Source organism: Schistocerca serialis, chromosome 4, assembly GCF_023864345.2.
Source record: "Schistocerca serialis cubense isolate TAMUIC-IGC-003099 chromosome 4, iqSchSeri2.2, whole genome shotgun sequence".
In the NCBI taxonomy this organism is placed as follows: domain Eukaryota; kingdom Metazoa; phylum Arthropoda; class Insecta; order Orthoptera; family Acrididae; genus Schistocerca; species Schistocerca serialis.
In genome coordinates this window covers 638,793,304-638,820,005 of record NC_064641.1, presented here as the reverse complement: position 1 = coordinate 638,820,005, position 26,702 = coordinate 638,793,304, and the positions used below count along the sequence as shown (strand labels likewise).

The 26,702-nt window shown below is 39.0% G+C and overlaps 1 protein-coding gene across 1 annotated transcript in view; it reads left to right on the top strand.

Moving 5' to 3' along the window:
- The window catches only part of LOC126474653 (fatty acid synthase-like), a 332,546-nt gene that overhangs the window by 26,158 nt on the left and 279,686 nt on the right, over positions 1-26,702 (top strand). The window contains exons 2-3 of the mRNA XM_050102131.1: positions 17,789-17,920; positions 18,265-18,495. Coding sequence (XP_049958088.1) covers positions 17,789-17,920; positions 18,265-18,495 — 363 coding nt within the window. The remainder of the gene's footprint in view (positions 1-17,788; positions 17,921-18,264; positions 18,496-26,702) is intronic.

The window sequence follows — 26,702 nt, the reverse complement described above, 5'->3', positions numbered from 1 at the left end:
ATGGATAATCATCTAAGCTCTACCGACCAAATTTAAATCTGTTTGTCCACTTGTCAGCAGTTGAATATGAAGGAGCAGAGTCCCCCAGTGTATTCTGGAAATCAGCATGAAAGTCCTTTGCTTTCATACCTTTCTTTACAAAGTACTTAATCACTGCTCAAATCTCAATTTTTTCCATCTTTGCAAATCACTATGTGGGAACAACAACAGAGCCAGCTCACTGTCGCAGCTCTCTTCCAAGGGCACTGATGTGGCACGTGTTTACAGGCAACAATGAATATCATGTGAACAACTTGTGCTAGCACTGACCTCTCATGGTGATTCCGAGAACTTTTAAACCACCCTCGTACAATGCATTTAGCTTTATGATCTTATTAACCTGCACACAATGTTTTGTCAGTAACCTCTGTCTTGCATATTACCCTATCTTCCATCTTTAAACTCTCTGGCTTTCAAATCTCATCTGATGCAATCTTTACTTCTCATCCTATCTGGTAAGTCTCCCCTGAACTGAGGCCATTTAAGACTTTCCTGAACTCTCCCCATTTCCTGAATCTCACCAGTACCTTTCCTTTGCCCTTATTCCTTCCCATATAACCTTTCTGCCAGCAGCAGGAGTTACTGACTCCAAAGCTTGCAAATTGCAATATCTTTATATGTGTGTACTCCTGCAACTGCATGGTGAGTAGGGTTTTTTGTCTATCCTATTATAGTATATTTTAAAAAACTGGTTATTTTCACTGATGTATTGTTCTATTTACAATATTTTTTGCATTTTTTTCTTCCTCCTGTGTGTCAAATGTTGGTGGAGAATATAATTTATTTCAAGCACAGTCACATACTCATAGTTTGCTTCACAGCTCATAATATGATTATTATATTCATAGAACCTAATTTTAATGTTTTGCAAATCAAATTTGTGTAAAACACTGAACAATATAGACAAGTGTGACAGTGTGGGTAAGAACATATTTAATGAATTCTTGAAGTCAAGACTGTACATTTCAACATTTGTTTGTCCCTCATATAATGATTACAATTTTTGTTGTCAAATGATGTCTGTGGTTGTCCACAAGAATAAGTGCACCATTGTTTTCAACTGACTTTTGTCTGTTAGGTATTCAATTTTAAATCCCTTTTCCTGCATAATACACTAATGAGATACATGCACTAATATGCTAATGAGATACACTAATGAGATATTGGCCCTATCTGGTCTTTAAAGTGGTAAGCTTTTGTTGCTGGAACAATGTTTGTTGTTAGCATTCCAAAAATCTTATTACATTCCACTCTGTTTTTGCCATGACTGTCTCACTTTACAAACACACGAGGGTAACACCTATTTTCATTTTGAGTATAATGTGAAGATAGGCACTTCAAGTCCTTTCGAAATTTCACTGTTTTTTCACTAAGATGCTAATCATTTTTTCTTTTGTGATTCTTTTGTGAAGTTTTGCATTGTTTCTTTATTAGAGTACGCATCATTTGTGAGATGATCTTGTCTGAAGTTCATACATAAGCATTTATTTAATTGTATCTCCATTCCACTGTTTTTATTAGAATATGACAGCAGACATAGGATCATCCACAACATTTTAACTATTGTACAGAGATCACTTGGAAATGTGGTTTTTGCTGCTATATAATGAACTCACGGTACATACACATATAATGGCCACCTGGGTCATTATTCTCTTAAGTGAAGTTTTTGGATCAGTATATAATAAACTCTGTAAGAAATTACAATGATCATTTGTGGACTAACTTGCTAAGGAATATGGAAGGAGGTAGAAGCAGCTATATAAAGTGCAAAATCAAACAATGGAAAAATCAAGGTAGAACAATGGCAACATTATGAGAAGAAAAGATTGCTACTCTCCATATGGTGGTGATGTTGAGTCATAGATAGGCACAACAACAAAAAATCTCAACTGTGGTCATTTGTGTTTGTATGCATCTGATCTGGTGTGTGTGTGTGTGTGTGTGTGTGTGTGTTTTATCTAATTCTGATAAAGGTCCTCTTAGCAAAAGCTGGCTTGTTTGACTCAGCATCACCACTATATGGAAAGTAGCCATCTTTCCATTTCATAAAACTGTCATTATGAAAAGTGCACTTCATTCATAAGTATTCTAATCTGTTGTTTAAGTTTTATTTCCTATTCCTTGAAAAAAATTAATTAAAATAAAAACAAGGAATAGACAGAGTATTTGAATTACACTGGGAAAAAAAGACAGGGATTGTTTAATGACATATCAAAACCAACAGAAACCACACCACCTTTTGATGGGCATCTTAAAACGTATGTATAATGGAAATAGCTTGTTTTACAATACAGCCCTTGGAATCCCTCCACAGAAATGCAGACTGTCACACACATGACACTGAAACAAAACCCAATTACAAATTATAGCTCGCAACACAAAATTATATGCGAATGGTGTTAAGTGTATGGGCATTAAAATATACAACCACCTCCCAACAGACATAAAAACAAGCAAAAACCCCAAAATAATGAGAATTAAATTAAAGGAATTACTACTAAATCATTGTTTCTATTCTGTACATGAATTTCTTAATACAAAATTTTAATTACTGTGAATAAGCTGTTTATTCTCTTGTAGTTATCTCTACTTAGTAAGATAATTTAATCATTGTATCTTATTTACATTCTGTCTGTGTCTCATATATGTAGTCTGCTGTGTGAAGTATGTGCCACAAAATTTTCATTACTTGTAATAAGCTGTTAATTCACTTGTAGGGATTTCTACGTAGTAAGATAATTTAATTATTGTATGTTATTGATTTCTGACTGTATCTCTTATATGTACTCTGCTATGGGTAGTATGTACCATCACTATTGTCTCTTATCACACACCACCTTTTTATATTTTGTCTAAATATTCTATTTGTAGGTGGGTCATGGTGTGCGTTCCTGTAGTCATGTCCTAGTTCATGAACCACGGGCAACGTATGAGCGGCCAAGTAAGTGGTCCCGACAGTCGGGATACCAGTTACTTTGGAATAAGGCTGGGCATCTCGGACATATTCTGAGTCGTGGTCACCTTTGTGCTCATACGGCAAAGACTACCAAATCCACCAGTTAGTCCCTCAACCGTTAGGGGTAAAACTCAATGGGACTCGGGGCAAGTAAGGCTAGCAACCTGCTTCCCTGGTACTTTAAATATTATGCTGGCAACAATCAGAGCAAAATGCCTCAGACCTTTGGAGGTGACGGAGTCCCACCTCTAACTGACAAACCAGGGACTCCTAAGATACGACTTGGCAAACAAATGGTAATGAGATGGGGAGCTATTAATGTCAATGGGGGCTACTCTTGGAAGAAGCTAGAGCTGGCAGAGGCTGCAAGTAAGATGGGGCTGGACATTTTAGCTGTTAGTGACATTCGGGTAAGGGGTGAGAAAGAAGAGGAAGTGGGAGAATACAAGGTCTACCTGTCAGGAGTCAAAGCAGGAATAGCACAATGGGGTGTAGGGCTCTACATCAGGAAAGAAATGGAACCCAGTGTAGTTGCAATAAGGTATGTAAACGAATGACTGATGTGGATAGATTTGATAGTGTCTAGCAAGAAAATTAGGATTGCGTCAGTATATTCGCACTGTGAAGGGACAGATCAAGATAAGATGGATAGTTTTTATGAGGCACTCAGTGATGTAGTTGTTAGAGAAAAGGACAAGGACAGTGTTCTGCTCATGGGTGATTTTAATGCCAGGATTGGAAATCGAACAGAAGGGTATGAAAAGGTTATGGGTAAATTTGGAGAGGATACGGAGGCCAACAGGAACGGGAAACAACTCTTGGATTTCTGTGCCAGTATGGGCTTAGTAATCACAAACTCCTTTTTTAAACATGAGAACATTCACCGGTATACTTGGGAAGGCAGGGGAAACAGATCTGTCATTGATTATATAATAACAGATCAGGAATTCAGGAAGGCTGTGAGGGACACACATGTGTTCAGGGGATTCTTTGATGACACTGATCATTATTTAATCTGCAGTTGAAATTGGGATTGTGAGGCCGAAAGTGCAGGAGGTCAGGTCCATATGTAGGAGGATAAGAGTGGAGAAACTTCAGGATAGGGAAATCAGGCACAAGTACATAACAGCAATCTCAGAAAGGTACCAGTTAGTTGAATGTAGTCAATTACAGTCATTGGAAAAGGAATGGACAAGGTACAGGGACACTGTACTAGAAGTGGCTAAAGAATGTCTTGGAACAGTAGCGTGTAAAAGTAGGATGAAGCAAACAGCTTGGTGGAATGACACAGTCAAGGCAGCCTGCAAAAGAAAAAAGAAGGTGTATCAAAAATGGCTAGATACTAGAACTCAGGTAGACAGGGAAAGTTATGTTGAAGAAAGAAACAAAGCCAAACAGATAATTGCAGCATCCAAGAAGAAATCTTGGGAAGACTTTGGAAATGGGTTGGAGACTATGGGTCAAGCTGCTGGAAAACCATTCTGGAGTGTAATTAACAGTCTTCAAAAGGGAGGTAAGAAGGAAATGACAAGTATTTTGGACAGGTCAGGAAAACTGTTGGTGAATCCTGTGAATGCCTTGGGCAGATGGAGGGAATATTTTGAAGAGTTGCTCAATGTAGGTGAAAATATGATCAGTAATGTTTCAGATTTCGAGGTAGAATGGGATAGGAATGATGATGGAAATAGGATCACATTTGAGGAAGTGGAGAAAATGGTCAATCGATTGCAGTGCAATAAAGCAGCTGGGGTGGATGAAATTAAGTCGGAAGTCATCAAATACAGTGGAATGTCAGTTCTTAAATGGCTACACAGGATAATTGAAATGGCCTGGGAGTTGGGACAGGTTCCATCAGACTGGACAAAAGCAGTAATCACACCAATCTTTAAACATGGAAACAGAAAAGATTGTAACAACTGCAGAGGTATCTCTTTAATCAGCGTTGTGGGTAAAATCTTCTCAGGTATTGTTGTAAGGAAAGTGCGAGTATTAGTTGAGGACCAATTGGATGAAAATCAGTGTGAGTTTAGGCCTCTTAGAGGTTGTTAGGACCAGATCTTTAGCTTGCGGCAAATAATGGAGAAGTGTTATGAGTGGAACAGGGAATTGTATCTATGCTTTATAGATCTAGAAAAGGCATATGACCGGGTTCCTAGGAGGAAGTTATTGTCTGTTCTACGAGATTATGGAATAGGAGGCAAACTTTTACAAGCAATTAAAGGTCTTTACATGGATAGTCAGGCAGCAGTTAGAGTTGACGGTAAATTGAGTTCATGGTTCAGAGTAGTTTCAGGGGTAAGACAAGGCTGCAACCTGTCTCCACTGTTGTTCATATTATTTATGGATCATATGTTGAAAACAATAGACTGGCTGGGTGAGATTAAGATATGTGAACACAAAATAAGCAGTCTTGCGTATGCGGATGACTCAGTTGTGATGGCAGATTCGATTGAAAGTTTGCAAAGTAATATTTCAGAGCTAGATCAGAAATATAAGGACTATGGTATGAAGATAGAATCTCCAAAACGAAAGTAATGTCAGTGGGAAAGAGATATAAACGGATTGAGTGCCAAATAGGAGGAACAAAGTTAGAACAGGTGGACGCTTTCAAGTACTTAGGATGCATATTCTCACAGGATGGCAACATAGTGAAAGAACTGGAGGCGAGGTGTAGCAAAGCTAATGCAGTGAGCTGTCAGCTACGATCCACTCAGCCTCAAAGGGTGCGGGGCAAAGTCAGGACATGCGGGGGCCAAGCAGCAATCGGTATCGTAATTGTAAACTATCGAAGCTGCATTGGTAAAGTACCGGAACTTCAAGCGCTGATAGAAAGCACTGAAGCTGAAATCATTATCAGTACAGAAAGCTGGCTGAAGCCAGAGATAAATTCTGCCGAAATTTTTACAAAGGCACAGACGGTGTTTAGAAAGGATAGATTGCATGCAACTGGTGGTGGCGTGTTTGTCACTGTTAGTAGTAGTTTATCCTGTAGGGAAGTAGAAGTGGATAGTTCCTGTGAATTATTATGGGTGGAGGTTACACTCAACAACCGAGCTAGGTTAATAGTTGGCTCCTTTTACTGACCTCCCGACTCAGCAGCATTAGTGGCAGAACGACTGAGAGAAAATTTGGAATACATTTCACACAAATTTTCTCAGCATGTTATAGTCTTAGGTGGAGATTTAAATTTACCAGATATAGACTGGGACACTCAAATGTTTAGGACAGGTGGTAGGGACAGAGCATCGAGTGACATTATACTGAGTGCACTATCCGAAAATTACCTCGAGCAATTAAACAGAGAACTGACTCGTGGAGATAACATCTTGGACCTACTGATAACAAACAGACCCAAACTTTTCGACTCTGTAAGTGCAGAACAGGGAATCAGTGATCACAAGGCCGTTACAGCATCCCTGAATATGGAAGTTAATAGGAATATAAAAAAAGGGAGAAAGGTTTATCTGTTTAGCAAGAGTAATAGAAGGCAGATTCCAGACTACCTAACAGATCAAAACGAAAATTTCTGTTCCAACACTGACAATGTTGAGTGTTTATGGAAAAAGTTCAAGGCAATCGTAAAATGCATTTTAGACAGGTACGTGCTGAGTAAAACTTTGAGGGACGGGAAAAACCCACCGTGGTTCAACAACAAGGTTAGGAAACTACTGCGAAAGCAAAGAGAGCTTCACTCCAAGTGTAAACGCAGCCAAAACCTCTCATACAAACAGAAGCTAAACGATGTCAAAGTTAGCATAAGGAGGGCTATGCGTGAAGCGTTCAGTGAATTCGAAAGTAAAATTCCATGTACCGACTTGACAGAAAATCCTAGGAAGTTCTGGTCTTACGTTAAATCTGTAAGTGGCTCGAAACAGCATATCCAGATACTCCGGGATGATGATGGCATTGAAACAGAGGATGACACGCGTAAAGCTGAAATACTAAACACTTTTTTCCAAAGCTGTTTCACAGAGGAAGACCGCACTGCAGTTCCTTCTCTAAATCCTCGCACAAACGAAAAAATGGCTGACATCGAAATAAGTGTCCAAGGAATAGAAAAGCAACTGGAATCACTCAACAGAGGAAAGTCCACTGGGCCTGACGGGATACCAATTCGATTCTACACAGAGTACGCGAAAGAACTTGGCCCCCGTCTAACAGCCATGTACCGCATGTCTCTAGAGGAACGGAAGGTTCCAAATGATTGGAAAAGAGCACAGGTAGTCCCAGTCTTCAAGAAGGGTCATCGAGCAGATGCGCAAAACTATAGACCTATATCTCTGACGTCGATCTGTTGTAGAATTTTAGACATGTTTGTTTGCTCGCGTATCATGTCGTTTTTGGAAACCCAGAATCTACTCTGTAGGAATCAACATGGATTCCAGAAACAGCGATCGTGTGAGACCCAACTCGCTTTATTTGTTCATGAGACCCAGAAAATATTAGATACAGGCTCCCAGGTAGATGCTATTTTCCTTGACTTCTGGAAGGCGTTCGATACAGTTCCGCACTGTCGCCTGATAAACAAAGTAAGAGCCTACAGAATATCAGACCAGCTGTGAGGCTGGATTGAAGAGTTTTTAGCAAACAGAACACAGCATGTTGTTATCAATGGGGAGACGTCTACAGACGTTAAAGTAACCTCTGGCGTGCCACAGGGGAGTATTATGGAACCATTGCTTTTCACAATATATATAAATGACATAGTAGATAGTGTCAGAAGTTCCATGCGGCTTTTCGCGGATAATGCTGTAGTATACAGAGAAGTTGCAGCATTAGAAAATTGTAGCGAAATGCAGGAAGATCTGCAGCGGATAGGCACTTGGTGCAGGGAGTGGCAACTGACCCTTAACATAGACAAATGTAGTGTATAGCGAATACATAGAAAGAAGGATCCTTTATTGTATGATTATATGATAGCGGAACAAACACTGGTAGCAGTTACTTCTGTAAAATATCTGGGAGTATGCGTGCGGAACGATTTGAAGTGGAATGATCATATAAAATTAATTGTTGGTAAGGCAGGTGCCAGGTTGAGATCCATTGGGAGAGTCCTTAGAAAATGTAGTCCATCAACAAAGGAGGTGGCTTACAAAACACTCGTTCGACCTATATTTGAGTATTGCTCATCAGTGTGGGATCCGTACCAGATCGGGTTGACGGAGGAGATAGAGAAGATCCAAAGAAGAGCGGCGCATTTCGTCACAGGGTTATTTGGTAACCGTGATAGCGTTACGGAGATGTTTAGCAAACTCAAGTGGCAGACTCTGCAAGAGAGATGCTCTGCATCGCGGTGTAGCTTGCTCGCCAGGTTTCGAGAGGGTGCGTTTCTGGATGAGGTATCAAATATATTGCTTCCCCCTACTTATACCTCCCGAGGAGATCACGAATGTAAAATTAGAGAGATTCGAGCGCGTACGGAGCGTTTCAGACAGTCATTCTTCCCGTGAACCATACGCGACTGGAACAGAAAAGGGAGGTAATGACCGTGGCACGTAAAGTGCCCTCCGCCACACACCATTGGGTGGCTTGCGGAGTATAAATGTAGATGTAGATGTTCTGCAAGAAGGAAGTCAGTACCAAGACTAAGCTATCTGTGCACCGTTCAATCTTTCGACCAACTTTGTTGTATGGGAGCGAAAGCTGGGTGGATTCAGGTTACCTTATCAACAAGGTTGAGGTTACGGATATGAAAGTAGCTAGGATGATTGCAGGTACTAGTAGATGGGAACAATGGCAGGAGGGTGTCCACAATGAGGAAATCAAAGAAAAACTGGGAATGAACTCTATAGATGTAGCAGTCAGGGCGAACAGGTTTAGATGGTGGGGTCATGTTACACGCATGGGAGAAGCAAGGTTACCCAAGAGACTCATGGGTTCAGCAGTAGAGGGTAGGAGGGGTCGGGGCAGACCAAGGAGAAGGTTCTGGGATTCAGTTAAGAATGATTTTGAAGTAATAGGTTTAACATCAGAAGAGGCACCAATGTTAGCATTTAATAGGGGATCATGGAGGAATTTTATAAGGGGGCTATGCTCCAGACTGAACGCTGAAAGGCATAATCAGTCTTAAATGATGATGATCCTATATGTATTCTGCTATGTGAGTTATGTACCATTACTGTCATCTCTCATCATACACTGTCTCAACATCATTTTCAAATTGACTTGTCCTATATCATGATGTGCTTTGCTGAATAAATTCTATGACCTACAGGTACAATAACAATAAATAAATAAAACATAATCTTAACAAAACCACTAGAATATCTGTAAGGATGATAAATGATAATTTCAAGAAATAGTCCAAATAAAATGAAGAAAATGTGGGACAGTATTAGGAAAGAAATAGGGAAATATGTGGAGAGCACCACCTTGCTAATCTGGAAGAATAATCAAATTAACAAACCCCTACAAGGTAGCAAATAAGTGAATTTCAGTTTTACAGAAGTAACAGAAAATATTGCAAAATTGCATACACTAAATGACAGAGGAGAACAAGTAGGAAGCATTATGAACAAAAATACACACTTCTATGCTTGGCAGAAGAGGAAAAGATGTTAAAAGTTACTAGTGAACTAAAATCAAAGTTTTTGTCTGGAATTGATAGCATTGATAATTTTATTGTAAAGATGTATGCAGCAGTAATAGCCAAATCCCTTATTAATATCTACAGTTCTTTCTTATCATCAGGAATATTTCTTTCTGTTATCTAGCTTAATCAAAATATTAGAAAAACAAATGTTTTACATAAAGACTTCTAAGGTTCATAGAAGAAAAATTGTTATGTAACTCACAGTACTGTTTCATGAATGTAGCTGTACAGAAAGAGCTATCTTTAATTTTCCCAGTGAGGTGTGGACTTGATTATGCAATATATACTGAAGAGCCAAAGAAACTGGTTCACCTGAGTATCATGTAGGGCCCCCGCAAGCATGCAGAAGTGCTGCAAAACAACATGACATGGACTCAAATAATGTCTAAAGTGGTGCTGGAGGGAATTGAAACCATGAATCTTGCAGGGTTGCCTGTAAATCCGTAAGGGTATGAAGGGGTGGAGATCTGTTCTGAACAACACGTTGCAAGGTAACCCAGATATGACCAATATCGTTCATGTCTGGTAAGTCTAGTGGCCAACAGAAGTGGTTAAACTCAGGAGAGTGTTCCTGGAGCCACTCTGCAAAAATTATGGATGTGTGGGGTATCACATTGTCCAGCTGGAATTGCTCAAGTCCGTTGGAATGCACAATGGACATGAATGGAAGCAGCTGATCAGTTAGGACACTTACATATGTGTCACCTTTCAGACTCATATTTAGACATATCATGAGTCCCATAACACTCCAACTGAACATGCCCCACACCATTACAGAGCCTCCACGAGCCCGGGCAGCCTACTGCTGACAAACAGGGTCCATGGATTCGTGAGATTATCACCATACCCATACACGTCCATCTGCTTGATACAATTTGAAATGAAACTTGTCCAACTAGACAACATGTTTCCAGTCATCCTCAGTCCAATGTCAGTGTTGACAGGCCCAGGCGAGGGATAAAGCATTTTGTTGTGAAGTCATCAAGGGTTCATGAGTGGGCCTTTGATTCTGAAAGCCCATATTGATGATGTTTCATTGATTTATTCACATGCTGACACTTGTTGATGGCCCAGTATTGAAATCTGCAGCAATTTGTGGAAGGATTGCATTTCTGTCATGCTGAACAATTCTCTTCAGCCATTGTTGGTCCCATTCTTGCAGGATCTTTTTGCAGCTGCAGCGATGTTGGAGGTTTGAAGTTTTGCAGGATTCCTCATATTCATGGTACACTCTTTAAATGCTCATATGGGAAAATCCCCATTTCATCGCTACCTCAGAGATACTGTGTCCCATTGCTCATGTCACGATTATAACACCATGTTCAAACTTACTTAAATCTTGATAACCTACCATTGTAGTAGCAGTAACGGATCTAATAACTGCGCCCCACACTTGTCGTCTTATATAGGCATTGCTGATGGCAGCATCATATTCTGCCTGTTTATGTATCTCTGTATTTGAATATACATGCATATACCAGTTTCTATGGTGCTTCAGTGTATAAAATGTAACAGTTATATTTCTAGACACCACAAAGACTTCTGAAGCTAAGAGCCATGGGCTGTAACTCATTAAATGGACCTGTTAAGTATACAGAATATAATACACAACTCCTAGCTTCCAAACAGGCAGAAATAGTTGAAGTAAATGTAGAAGCAGGAAAAAGGATGAGTGTGTGCCACTCTGAAAAAGAGCAAGTTAAATACAATGTATCTGAAGGATTACTCTGAGGCCCAATCATGTTCTTAATTTTCATGAAATGATTTGGATCATCTGCACATAAGCAAAAATGAATTAGATTTTCAGATGAGACAAATGTGCTAATTAGAAGCAAAGTTGAAAATGAGCTAAATGAAGTAAAATTCATGCCACATACCGCAGAGTATTTCTCAAAAAACAGCTTTATAATATATGCAGAAGGAAAACACCACTTGTAATATTTGTACTTGCCTCACAAAGCAAATGCCCACAAACTCTAGAAATACTCTGTGACTAGAAAGCAACTATAAACTGCGGATGGCACTAAAATCTCTGGACTATAGATATAATCAAAAAGGGATGAATTGTGGACTTAATGAACAATGTGTCAGCATGAAGAATTCAATAGAATGGTGGAAATATCATTAAGGTTTTGATGCCAGCTGAGAGAGAGAGAGAGAGAGAAAGTGCACATGTGTGCACAGTGCTATGCAGTGAAGTGTAGTGTGTTTTTCTGTATAGTGCAGGCAGGGACCAATTGTATGTTACAAAAGAATCCCTAGAGTGGAAGTATTTTTTTTTTTTTTTTTTTTTTTTTTTTTTGACTAATTGTAACTTTATATGCAAATATGAAGAGAAAGACATTGTACACAATATATCACAACTTAAAAAAACAGAGGTTAATCTAGCCCTACATGAGATAATATTATTGTATGCATGATTTAGTTATTTTTATAAAAATAGTTTACTTTTCCAACTAAGATGACACATCTACTTATGAATAACCAACAAAATAACTAATAAAATAAGTATTACATGTTGTTGTGTTGAAATTCTAACAGGATGCAGAACACAGTAGATTATTAAAAATGTATACTGTGGACATGTGGAATCATTGCTAAGATATGAATTTTTTTTGAGGAAACTATTCTGGAAGTATAAGATGCTTCACAACATGAAGAATTATTAAGACAGTTGGAAATACAACTTTCAGAAACAATGTAAGCCACTTTTTCCAAAATCATGACATGCTATGTTGCCTTGTTTATATATCTTGGAGGTCATAACATCTGTGTAAGAGATATAGAAAACAAAGAACAGCTTCTTTTCACAATAAGTGATAATACTGTGCAAAAGCTACAACTGTGTACAGAACTTTCACAAAAAAATGAGGAAAAATGAATCATAGCAAGAACAGATAAAACTTTACTATAAATTAAATGGGCATACATTAACAATAAAATGCAACTCTTAAAATGTACCTCTTAAACAAGTTCTATTACAAGATAGATATGGTTTAATCACATAAAACATCAAATGGTGGAGGTTTCAGGTTACTGACCACTGACGAGATGTATAACTATGTGAGAAAATCCCACACTTGAACTTCCGTACAATTAAAGATGAGATGGAACTTCAAACAGATTTATTAACTCTCCACATTCGCAGTTGTGTAAGCGTTACTATATCAATGAGAGTCACAGAATCTCTACAAAAAACAAAAAGTAAAAATCAGTAACTGCTATGCTATTCTAAGAGCAAATGTGGCACATTGCTGCAGGTGAATCACTACGCCCCAAGTGGCAAAAATGCTTGGCGTAAGGACAGCATTCTTCTGTCTTCATTTCGCACTCATGTGCAAACTTTGGCATGAGTGACTATCGCATGTGCCAACTCCAGTGTCAGTGCGTAGTAGTTGCTACAGGAGCCCCTTGGCGAAAGCGGAAAGTGGTAAGTCATCTCGGTACCTGGCAGGAAAATGAACGTGTCTTCCCAAGTGAATCATGCATTTTACTTTTCTTGATGTGGTTGAGGTGGTGGTGGAATGGGAGGCTGGATTGTGGTCCCTTCCTTCTCCTCTCTCGGAATCTTTGGCAGTGTACTCGGCACCTCTTTGAACATGTAGGCTGGTTTAACTCTACTTATTGAAACTGTAACTTTTGTGCCATTAATGAGAATGTCCATCGTATGTAAGCTCCTATACAGCACACGGTGTGGTCCAGTGTAGGGTGGTTGCAGTGGTGGTTTGACAGTGTCTGTGCAAAGCATAACATGCGTGCACGTGTCCAGATCCTTATGGACGAAAGTCCTATGCTTTCCATGCCTTGTGACTTTCACTGGTTTCACGCGGTCCACAGTCTTATGTAAAGTATGTAGGAATTGTGGTTGATGGTTAAAGTCACATGTCTTTGTGGCATCGATGAATTTGCTTGGTAGACTCAGTGACTCTCCACATACAAGCTCTGCTGGTGAAGCCTCAGTGTCTGGTTTGTATGCAGTCCTCAGACCAAACAGGACAATGGGCAGTGCTGAAGTCCATGTGGTCCCGTGGCACATCAGTGCCGCCTTCAAAGTGCGGTGCTATCTTTCCAGTATACCATTACTAGCTGGGTGGTAGGCAGTGGTCTTATGGTGCGAGTATCTGCAGAACTTGGCTAGCTGCGTGAACAATTCAGACTCGAACTGCCTCCCCCTGTCAGTTGTTATATGGAGAGGACAGGTGAATCTTGCGAGCCATGTTGACATGAAATCTGCTGCTAGCATTTCTGCTGAAGTGTCATCATTAGGTACTGCTTCCGGCCAACGCATGTACCTGTCGATCATTGTCATTAAATAGTGATGGACATCTGAGGAAGGGAGTGGTCCTACCACATCTAGGTGAACGTGAGCAAAACACTCATTGACATCTGTGAACTCCCCTATTGGAGCGTACACGTGCCAGGCAAGTTTGCATCACTTGCAGCACAGGCAAGCTCTAGTCCACTGATGACAATCTCTGTCCATGCCCGGCCACACAATCCTCTTTGACACCATCTTAACCATTGTGCGCACTCCAGGGTGACAGAGGTTATGGATGTTATATAACACTGTCTGGCAGAATGCGGTCGGTACATATGATCATGATCTGCCATGCAGTATGTCGCAGCAGACCATGCCAGTTTCGCCCAGAATGTTGACCAGTTGCAATTTTAGTGAAGTTTTGTCATTGCATAATACTGCTTGTGGTTCGTGGTTTTCTTTCTGTGCTACTGCTAGCTCCGTCATGTTCAGTGGTTGTGAAACACCAGATACTCTGGTTAAGCAGTCAGCCACCATGTTGGTCTATCTGGAAATGTGCTTGCAAGTCTGTAGTGAATTGGCTTATAAACTTTAGTTGAGAGTACTGATGTGGTGAGCAATCATCACTGTTCTTACTGAATGTGTATACCAATGGTTTGTGGTCAGTATAAATTGCGAAATCCTGTGCTTCAACCTGTGACTTGAAATGCTTGATCAATTGGTAACAACTCCCTATCATATGCACTCCAGCACTGCTGTGAAGGCATCAATTTATGTGAAAAATATGCCAACAGATGCCATGCACCATCTACCCATTTTTGTAAAGCCGAGCCGATTGCAAACTGGCTGCCTTTTGCCACTAAGGCAAACGGAGCGTCAAGTTTTGGGTGAGTGAGTAGGGTGGCATGAGCAAGGCTGTCTTTCATTGCTTTGAATGCCACGTCCATAATCTCATTCCTTTGCACAGGAGCATTACCTTGTACCTTTGTGCCTGATAGTGCTGCATTTAAAGGCGATAGTTGCTCGGCGGTATGTGGTAAGTGATGCTGGTAAAAATTCAGCATCCCAAGGTATCTGCATTGCTCTTTTATGGTGGTAGGCTTTGGCAGTTATAAGATGGCCTCTACTACACAAGATGGAATCTATAAACCGCTGCCAGTTCCATGCAGTGTTCCACAACACGAAAGTCAAAAACTTTGAGTAGAACAATCAAGGGGTGTAATTATAGCCATCTTGGGAATGTCCTTTGGCATGACCAGGATTTACATGTTGGCCTTCACACAATCAGTGATGCTAAATATTGTTGAGCCATGAAGAGCATTATTGTAGTCATGTACTAATGGTACCAGGTAGCGGTCGGGAATAGTCCTAGCATTCAGTGCTTGATAATTGCCGCATGGACGCCAGACTTCACCTTTTTTAGGTACTAGGTGTAATGCTCATGCCCACAGACTAGATGATGGGCGAATAATTCCCTCCTTCAACATAAGATCAAACTCTGCCTTTGCTATTGCAAGGCATACAGATGCTAATCTGCATTTGCGACATGACACATGTGGTCCATCAGTAGTTTTGATGTGGTGGACAGTGTCATGCAACACCTGTTGTGGCATTCCTTGTGGTCTAGTTAAGGCCAGAAAATCTTACAAAATTCCACGATACTCTTCATCTGCTACTTGCACAAGCTTGATGCTACTGGTTCTAGTACCACGGTGATATCTGGAGGTCGTCAGACCAGTAAGGCTGCCCACAAAGCAGGCATTAGATACATCAGGCAAAAGTTTGAAATACGCTAAGAAGTCAGCACCTATTATTGCCTCAGCCACATCCATTACTGTGAAATTCCATGTAAATTGCCTACGCAGGCCTAGATTCGCCGTGTACTGTAAGTTGGGATCTCCGTATTGTTTGCAGCTTCTAAGCTGACTGCCTTGCATGGCCTGTAGAAGTGGATTGACTTCCTTGGTAAAACAGATCAGATCCAGTATCAATTAGGTATTTCCTTCCCGTGGTTCGATCCTTTATAATTAGGCAGCGAGAGGTGTTGGGGCAGTTGGTGGTGCCTACTGACGACCGTTGTTCTCATTATTCCAGTATCAGTTAGGTATTTCCTTCCCGTGGTTCAATCCTTTATAATTAGGCAGTGAGAGGTGTTGGGGCAGTTGGTGGTGCCTACTGATGACCGTTGTTCTCATTTAGGAAAGTGGATGGGCTTGTACACTTTTCCGCCTGCTTGCCATATCTGCGGTGGTACCAGAAAACTGTGGGGCCTGACTCTGACATAGTATGTGAAGTAGAGTGACTCCTTGAATGTAATCAGCTATGCTGACTACAGTGGCTCGTATTATGACGTGAAAGCAAAGCTGCCATCTGTGCACTTAAGAGATCTACCTTAGTGGCCAGGGCATTGTAATCGGCACACAACACTGTAGGGGTTATGGACATAACACTGGAAGGAATAGTTACTGTACTGACCTGCTAGCATGGCATGATGGCATCTTGAATGTGGTCAGCAAGTTCCGCAACCGCGTCCAGTGACATGCCCGACTGTGTAGCAATGATGACTTTTCCCTGGGCTGGCAGACGATTACTCCAAATCGTGTGTAGGAGGTTGTCAGGAATGGTGCCAATGTCCACTTTGTCGTGAAGATGGCGAAGGTATTGTGAGAGTTTCCTGTCACTCATTTCTTCTTGAGTCAATACCTGGCGTATGTGATCTTCCTGTGAAGCCGCTATATGACGTTGAGCTCTGCTTTTAATCTGTCATAGGTGTTTTCTGTCAGAGGAGCTGTTATTATGTCTTGGACCTCCATAGCATAACACTGGTCTAGCTGGCTTATGACCAAAGAAAATTTTGTGTTATTGACAGTTATTCCAGTGTAGGAAAAGCTTGCCTCCACCTGAGCAAACCACAATACGGGATTGTGGGGCCAAAAGGGTGGGAGGCGCACTGCCAGGTGTGATACCATAGATGGTTCCATCAATGTTTGCTAATTCCATACGACAAAATCATTTAGGGGTCACCACTGATGAGAGGTATAACTATGTGAGAAAATCCTGCACTTGAACTTCCGTACAATCGAAGATGAGATGGAACTTCAAATAGTTTTGTTAACTCTCCACATTCACAGTTGTGTAAGAGTTACTACATTGATGAGAGTCACAGAATCTCTAAAAAAAACAAAGGGTAAAAATCGATAGTTGCTCTGCTATTCTAAGATCATATGTGGCTCATCACTGAAGGCGAATCACTGCACCCCTAGCGGTAAAAATGTTCTGCATAAGGACAGCATTTTTTGTCTTCATTTCGCACTCATGCGCAAACTTCGATGTGAGTGGCTATCACCCATGCTGACTGTGGTGTCAGTGTGTAGTAGTTGCTATAGGCTATCTCACTGTAACTATATACAGAAAAGATAAAAAATGATCAACAAAGTACTATTCTATACTGTACTATATGAAATTCAACTGCTTAGTTAAAAAGCTTTTTCCAGGAAACAGAGTTTGTAGTTGAGGTCCTGTGTACACATTTTTGTCTAATGGAATCAAATGGCTTTAATCCCTTATGTCTCCTGTAGTGAAACAGCTAAATTTATGTTATTCTGAATATCATATCCCATTATAATGGGTTGATACTGGAATTAAGAATGTGGGAGATGAGAAAGAATCTTTTACTAAGTGCATATTTTGCGACTATTTTCATTTAATTTTAATGCTACATTCGATGAGAATTGTACATATACATATAATATAAAACATAAAAATTTATTATAATTTGCCCTTAATGATGTTTATGGTTAATAAATGTTTATATTATACTGTTTATGTATCTAATGTTATAATTCCAAATTATTAGTTCAAAACCATAAGAGTAGAAGATCTTGACCAGGATAGCTTTCAAGCCAGATATTTAGCCTACCCTTCTGTTTTACATGAGCAGCTTCAAGATGAGAATAAAAATCATGCATTCCAAGCACTTATACAAGAAATACACTCAGTAAACATCATACGACATGACTGGAGGGGCTACATGGTGATGAATCCCAATGGCAGCAGCCTGCAAGACGTACAAGTAAGTGAAATTCTTCATTATTAGGTAGTTGTTTGTTCCATTGATCGCAATTACTACAAACATTATGATGTGATGTGAATTGTGTCAACAGAACGTAGAACTTACAAGCAAGTTCAGATAGTGGCATATTGTTTATGAAATCCTGAATCTTAGTTTTACTGTGAAGAACAATGGTTTGTTTACCAAAAAAGTTACCTTATATCTCTTAATATGATGGGTAAATACAATTTTTTTAATTACAGTAGAAAACATATAACAGAGTGTATACAACTATAATTTGCACTGAACTTCTGTTATTTAGCAGGTATTTCACCAGCTAATCTTCATTTTATATTCCTTAACAGGTCTGCAACAAACAAAGAAAATCAGTGTGGTTTATTTTCTCTGGACTTGGTAGCCAATGGCCGGCAGCAGGAAGGATATTTCTGCAACTATCAGTCTTAAAAGACATCATAAGACAATGTGCAGAGTCACTGTATCCATTCAAAATTGATCTTTTTGAGATCCTCCAAGATGAACAAAATGATATATACACAAATCATACTAAAGCATTCATTTCCATAGTTACAATCCAGGTGAGTTTTGAATAACAGTTGAATTTTATAATAATTAAGGAGAAATAAAATTTATCATAGTGTATACAATCTAATTTCCGCACCATTTCAGTGCAGTAATGTGTTCATTATAAGTAAGTATTATAGTAGTTCTATTACATGTTTATAACCATATAAATAAAAAACACTTTTTTATTTTAAATTCAGTGCATTAGTGTTTGTAAAATGATTCTTTCATATGGTGTTCATTAAAAAAAAAAAAAAAAAAAAAAAAAAAAAAAAATGACAATCGTGCCACTTGGGACCTGCGGAAGGTACATTAGCTTATTTGTTTCAGTTGTAAATATTTGTCATGTATTATTGTTTTTCTGAGATGTTCTACATCCTGGAGTACCTCCTCACTATGGATTAATTGTAATGAAAGTAAATCTAATCTAATCTAATATTAGCAAAAGGAGTGTATCATTTTACAACCTGAAACAAGAAAAACGGGAGCAGATGTGATAAACACATTATTAAAACACTATATTTAAGAAATCTAGATTTGTAATGGTTTTAAGCAGATTTTCACCCATGTAGTTATCTTCCCTTTGGTGCAGCCCTCAATATGGTTAACTGTCAAACAGTCTGCCAGTGGCTGCAACCTAGTGTAATACCAGCCTCTGTAGCACATTCAGTTCACACAATTTGTCTTGGACCAATGCAACACTTAAAACTGTTTCCAACTAGTGAGTCTACTTCTTTCTCCAAACTTTTGCTGTTCTTTGCACAATTTATTATATTTTATTTATTTATTTGCCCTTAGATCATTTTACATGATATCAGACATTACCATTTAAAAACAAGCAAGAAACAGCACTGTTATTTGTTACTCACCTGGTTACAGCTATACAGGTGCACACAGAAACAGAAATATTCACACTACTTACCAAAGCAAAAAGTACCTAAATACATTTTCACCCACATATAAAGTTAAATATATATGTACATGGTTCATCTTCATGGAGAGTTATTCTTTTTGTTTTATGTTTTGTCCTAACTTCTTTCACATAATATTTATTACTATTTCGTGTTTGTCTACTAACAATGAGAATATTTAAAGTATAGGAAAAGACAGATTTTACTTATTGTAAGGAAGACATATAAAGTTGCATACAGGCACAATTAAAAGGCACTTACATAAGGCTTTCAGCCACAGGCTTCATCATTAAAAGAGAGACAAACACCATTCACACACACACACACACACACACACACACACACACACACACACACACACACACACACACACTCACTCACAAGCGAGCAAACCTCACACCACATAACCGCCAACTCCAGCATCTCGGGCCAGAATGCTACATGCTATGAATTGTCGCTACAGTATATCATAATACCTACACAAACATCACAGCACCTAAACACAAACTGTATGTGCTTATAGGTAAATGACATTCCGGCCCGAGATGTTGGAGTTGATGGTCATATGTTGCATGAACTGTGCTTGCTTGTGTGTGTGAATGGTGTGTGTCTCTCTTTTACTGATGAAGGCTGTGGCCGAAAGCTTTATGTCAGCAACTTTTAATTGTGCCTGTCTGCAACTTGACATAATTTTTTTTAAATGGTAAATAGCAATCTGTCTTTCCCTATATTGTAAAGATTTCTAACTGAAGTTTCCATTGTTTAATTAGAATATTTAAATACACAAAAATGAAAAACAGACAACAAATATGATAATACAACTTCGTTGTTAATTCTTTTCTTCACTCACACACACACATTTACCCATAAGCACATACAGTTTTGTGTTTAGGTGCTGTGAAGTTTGTGTCGGTGTTCTGATATGCTGTAGTGACAATTCATAGCAAGTAATATTTTAATTTTCTTGTAAATGCTGACAATATTTTTATACTCTTTATGTCATCTGGGAGCATATTGTAAAAAATACACTCTCCTTCTATAAGGACCTTAGCTTTTGCTTTCACTCGTTTACTTGTCATATGGTAATCGGTCCAGTTTCTAGTGTTATACGTATGCAAAGCTTTATTTGGGGATTTGGTGCAATATTCTTTAAGGTAAATAATCATTTATATATGTAACTTTACAATATACCTCAAAGCTTTCTTTTGAAGCTTAACTGTTCTTTCAATATGATTGTTGGCAGCAAGACACTAAATCGGTACATTATGTGACAAGAATGCATAGATGAGATGGTAGTACATCTTTATTAATGTGTCTTCATTTACTGTATTAGACAACATCCTCATTAGGAATAGGTTTGATTAGACCTATATTACTGCAATGGCTGGGAGTGGATGGCTTCTGTGGTGGGTGATGGTACTGACTTATTAGTGTCAGGAAGCCAGTAGTACACCATTCTGGGTAGGGTCCTTTTGGAGCCTAGTAGTCATCTCTCACATCAAAATGAAAACATCAGGATTGGTATATTCATTTATTACTCAATAAACTACAGCAGTCACAGTGATCTTCAGAGAAGTCAATGTCCCCAGTAGGTAAGTTGTAGGCAGTCGGAGAAGAGGTACGACCATCAGTAGCATTGCGCAATAAATTAATGATAGCAATGACCTTGCAACAGTGCTAACTGTATGTAGCAGCTGGTGGCAAGCAGTTTGCCCAGACTGCAGACTAAAGGCTATCCAGTTGCACTTGATGATGTGTGCTAAGGCATGCCGAATCACACTGTAGCCCTAGTATGGGTTAGATGCTCACAGCAGCATCAGAATCCACCCACACAAACAAATGCAGGCAGCATAGCGTTTTCCCTGAACAGGAAACGATGGCTGAGTGGCTGCAAGACCCCAGGCTTGTATGGTTGACTCCTAAGGTAGGAAGCTGGCATCAGCTGAAGTAGGGCCTCAGGTAGCCTGCTGGTTGGAGGGTGCTAAATCCACATCATCAGGCATGATGCAAGCAACAGTGCTGCAATTAGTAGTGGCAGAGTCTGAAGCCGGTGACTTGTTGATCCTTGTAGACTCATAGGCTCTTAGGTCAACATAGTTCCCCCTCAGGACTTGCGACTGGCAGACTTCGATGAGGAATTACAAGTATTTATACAGACTTGGCCTGTCCTTGTTTTGTTACAGCTTGGGTTAATGTTGCGCAAGCAACAACAAACTACAACTCAGGTGTAAGACAGCTAGATCACACAGGCTGTAGTGGCTCTGCTTTTCTGCAGTATCATTCCTATTATGCCTCTGGTTCCTCCAGTGAGTTGCAGCACGTAGTAATTGACTTAGTACCTTGGAGCCAGTATTTGCCTTATCAGCAGCTAGCTCCAGTTGCAACTGCATTTGGTCAGCTCTGATCTCGCTTGCTTCCAAAACCTCTTGCATTATCTGTGGCAGAGGCAATTATTCAATCATGCCAAAACTTAGTGACGGTGCTACATTATCTATTTGTTTTTCCCAAAACAAGTCCTTGTTGACTACCATTCCCAAGAACTTGTAACTGCTTGTCTCATGTAGGTCTGCATCCCCAACTTTATTTTCAGCATGAACATTTCTGCTGGCATGCACCTGTTCCTTTGAAAGGGCATTGCTGATTTCCTTCCCCACCCTTGACACAATCCGAGATTGTGCTCCATCTCTAATGACCTCACTGTTATTGGTACCCAATCTTCCTTCCTTCCAATACTTTTTGATCACACCATGTAATCAATCACTCTATTGGCTTTGAGGGCTTCAGAGAATCTTCCACAGACTTGTTTATTAAAAATGTGTCAGTGACTGTTCTAAATACCATGAGCAGTAATTCTATATTTTTTGTTTTCATCCTACTTATTAGTTTTCATACTACTCTGTTCTCTGTATAATAATGGAGCAAACATATTACATTTAGATTATTTTCTATTATTTTTTCTTTGTGGCATTTTGCCACCTGAGTTTGTTTACTACAGTGGTGTAGTGTTCACTGAAAATGGAACCACCTCATGTGGGTCTTCCCTTTCTCATTTATTGTCTGTTGTAGGCGAATCTTCACTTTCTTCTATGCTACCATCTTTTGACCCATCTGCTGAGATCTTCTTCAGGGTCTTGCAGTCTTCATTGCTGGCTGAGTGTTCAGCTTACTGGGAACATTACGGGATCCTGAATAAGAGCCCAGCAGATGGATCAAAATGTCAGTCATGTAGAAAAAATTGAAAAATACAGTGGCATGCCTAACAACCTACAACATTTTACCTACAAGGACAATGGCTACAAAAGCCTTCACACTTGCATATGTTTCCACTGTTTGTGCTGCTCACTACATTTCTATCTCCATTACTGAAAGGCCAGATAATCTTTGCTGTATTATGTGGACTTTCAGTTGGTTTCTTGAAGTACACTGATTTGGTTTTGTTAACTATCTCCAGTAACCACTCTTTCTGTTCTGGTGGACTGCATTGGAGTGTTTTTTTTTTTTTTTTTTTTTTTTTTAATGTGCTCTGTTCCTTACCCAACTTCCTCATTAGGTACATTTTTGTTTTTCTTGGTGTATACAGTATTTATGTAATAGTTTTTGAGTTGAAAGCTTTCCTGCATTCATCAGTTAATTTTGCAATATACATATTACTCTATTTTTCTGATCTAATCATAATATTTAACGTATTTATATTGGTTTCTTCCATCTGTCTTACTTCCGTAAATATGACTTCATTGTGTTCTGAGATGTCCATTACTTCAGTGACAGTCCTGAATGGTTTCAAATTACAGTATTTAATCCAGTAACTTTTTATATAGACTGATGTATATTTGTGATAACATGGTCTATCAGGGTTTCTAAAGTGGAACAGCGCCTTATGGGATTTTTCACTTCCAAGCTTAGATTGTGAATTCTCATCAGGTCATACAGGTCTCTTGCATGAGAACTGTCTTTTAGTGTTAACTGTTATTTTCTCCATTCTTGTACTACTTTCTCTAAAATGCAATTGAATGGTAATGGAGTCAGCCAGTCCCCCTGCTTCATCCCTGTTTTAGTTTCAAAAGTTTTGTTCTTTCACCTAAAAATTTGACTTTGGAAGTTGTATGAGTCAAAGTTTGCTTGATGATTGTCATTGTTTTATTGTCAGCTCTGAATTCAGTGTATCTCTATTGACATAAATATGAGCTCTTCTAAAATCAACAGAGGACACATAAACAATTTGGGCTCAGTGTTTCTGATACCCAATTAAGAGCTTTAAGTTTGGTATTTGTTCAATGCATGATCTTCTTCTCCTAAACACTCCCTGGTATTTCCTTAATTGCTCCTCCATTTGATTTTCCAATCTACTTTGGTCAGCTTTTGACAGAATTTATATGTGACTCGGGGAAGAGATATTCCTCAGTATGTGTTTACATCTGTTTTGTCACCCTTTTTGTGTAAAGGATGAGTAAGTCATATTTTCCAGTCTTCTTGTATTTTTTCAGTTTCCTATATGTTATTGATTGCTTTTGTGGTTGCCTAACAGTTCCATCATGTGCATCCTTCGACATTTCTGCAACAACACTGTCTTTCCCTAGAGCTTTGTTGTTTTCTAGTTCTTTAATAATTTGTTGAATTTGCTGAAAATATGACAACTGTAAATCTTCAAACTGGTTTTGACCATGATACGATCATAAACTGTCCATTAAAATTCCACGATGATGGTTGGAGAGAGTGGCAAGGATCAGCCTGCCGATAACCACTGTTTATTGTCTTTACATAGTGGGCTGATCCTTGCCACTCTCTCGAGCCATCATCATGGAGTTTTAATGGTGTGATGATGACCGGACCATGATCTAAACTGGTTACTGATTAATAAAGTTTATATTTTAACAACTTACATACAAGCCTAGATTGTTTTTATTTCAAAACTTCCTTATTTATAGTGCTTCTTCACGTTGTGAATTCTATCATGTGTGTTCCTTTGTTCTCTGTGTTGTGGTGACTTCATGAGCTGACTTGACCAATTTAGATTAAATTTCACCCAATTCTTCCAACTGTATGTCAACTTTTTTTAAAAAATCTTTTTTTCTTGGCTTTGAGAATTTCTGTATCTGTTCCTAAAATTTTTTTTTGGTAATATTTTCCTGTTCTTTGTGATACATTTTATTTTTATGTGGTGATATAAAGGCCTGTTTCTATATTTGCTCCTTTTGTAACTTTTTCATTCCTCACTTCCTCCTGATGTTGAAACAAAATGGCCACATGGTTACACTGAAATTCCTCTAAAAGTGGATCAGATGATATGAATGTTTTATGTTTCCTTTTCTGTGAGTCAATTATGTTACATTATGCCATCTGTGGCCATCTGTAGGTTGTCCCCTTTCTCTGTGAGAGCAGATTTGGTATACTTAGCTGAATAATAAAAACAAACACGTTAAAAATGCAAAATAGAAAATATTATCTTCAGAGTTTTACCTGATTTCCCTCAGATGATACCCTTTTCATTAAAGAGGTGGCAAGCTCAGTGGTCTACTGGTAAAGTGCATGCTTGGAAACTGAAAGATTGCAGATGTAATCCCAGTCAGACCATAAAATATTTCAGCCTCCTATGAACCTACTCTTTACCTCCCAACAATCCGAAAATTTGCAGGGTATGGTTCCATTCCACGATAAACTGCAGATCCCACATAAGTTGCTGAAGTGGCATCCAGTTGAAAGACTTGAGTGAGACCATTGAGTGACTTGGAATTATTATTATTGAAGAGTTGTAATGACATCCAGTCCGCAACAAAAATTACAATCATAGGCGTTCTCAGCATCTGTTTGTTTCATTGACTCTTACTACTGCCATCTGGTTTCTGTACAAGTTGTAAATAGACTTAATTCCCTGTATTTTACCTCTGCTACCTTCGTAATTTCAGAGAGTGCTTTCCAGCCAACAATGCCAAACGCTTTCTCCAAGTCTACAAATGCTTTGAATGTAGATTTGTCTTTCCTTAATCTGTCCTCTGAGTTAAGTCATAGAGTCAGTATTGCCTTGCACATTCCTGCATTTCTCCAGAATCCAATCTGATCTTCTCTAAGGTTAGTGTTTTATCAGTTTTCCATTTTTATGTAAAGAATTATTGCTAGAATTTTGCAACTATGTCTTATTAAACTGATAATTTGTTAACATAAACAACTGTCAGCACCTGCTTTCTTTGGAATTGGAATCATTACATTCTTCTTGAAGTCTGAGGGTATTTCACCTGTCTCACACAACATGCACAACACATAGAAGAGTTCTATCATGGCTGGGTTTCCCAAGGCTATCAGTAGTTCTGGCAGAATGTTGTCTATTCCAGGGGCCTTGCTTCTGTCAGTGCTCTGTCATATTCTTCTTGCAGTGTCATATCTCCCATCACATCTTTGTCTATGTCCTCGTCCATTTCTATAATGTTGCATTCAAGTTCATCTTCCTTGAACAGAGCCTCTGCAGACTCCTTCCACATTTCAGCTTTTCCTTCTCTACTTAGACCTGGTTTTCCATCTGAGTTCGTGATATACATACAGCTGCCACACATCTCTTTAGTCTTCCTGTAGGTGGTATCTATCTTTCCCCTAGTGAAATACACCTCTAAATTCCTGCATTTGTCCTCTAGCCATTCCTGCTTAGCCATTTTGCACTGCCTCTCAATCTCAGTTTTCAGACATTTTTATTCTCTTTCACGTGCTTCACTTGGTGCATTTTTACATCTTCCCCTTTCATCAAATAAATTTCTATTTGATCTTGTCCTTTTACCTACTTGCTCCTCTCCTGCCTTCACTATTTGATCTCTTAAAGCTACCCATTCTGCTTTCTTTCATCTTTTTCAGTCAACCATTGCATAATACTCTCTCTGAAACTGTAAATAACTTCTTTCAACTTAAACAGGTTCCATCTCTTTAATTTACTGCCTTGTGCAATTTGTTCCTTTTTAATCTATGGTTTATAAGCAGTAAATTGTGGATGGAGGCCACAGCTGCTCCTGGAAATGTCTTGCAGTTTAATGGTTCTGCAATCTTTCATGTTTCTTAAAACAAGTGTTATCAATGATTAAATTATGGTCTGTAGAAAATTCTGTCAGGTGGATTTCTCTTTCATTCCTTTCCCTGAGGCCATATTAACATACTATTTTTCCATCTCTTCCTTTCCTGCTATTGATTTCCAGTCCCCCATTAGAATTAAATTTTTATTTCCTTTAACTATCTGCATAATTTATTTTATCTGATCATACATTTTTTTTTCAGTCTCTTCATCATCTGCAGAGTTAGTTGGCATATAAACTTGTTCTGCACTGGAGAATGGT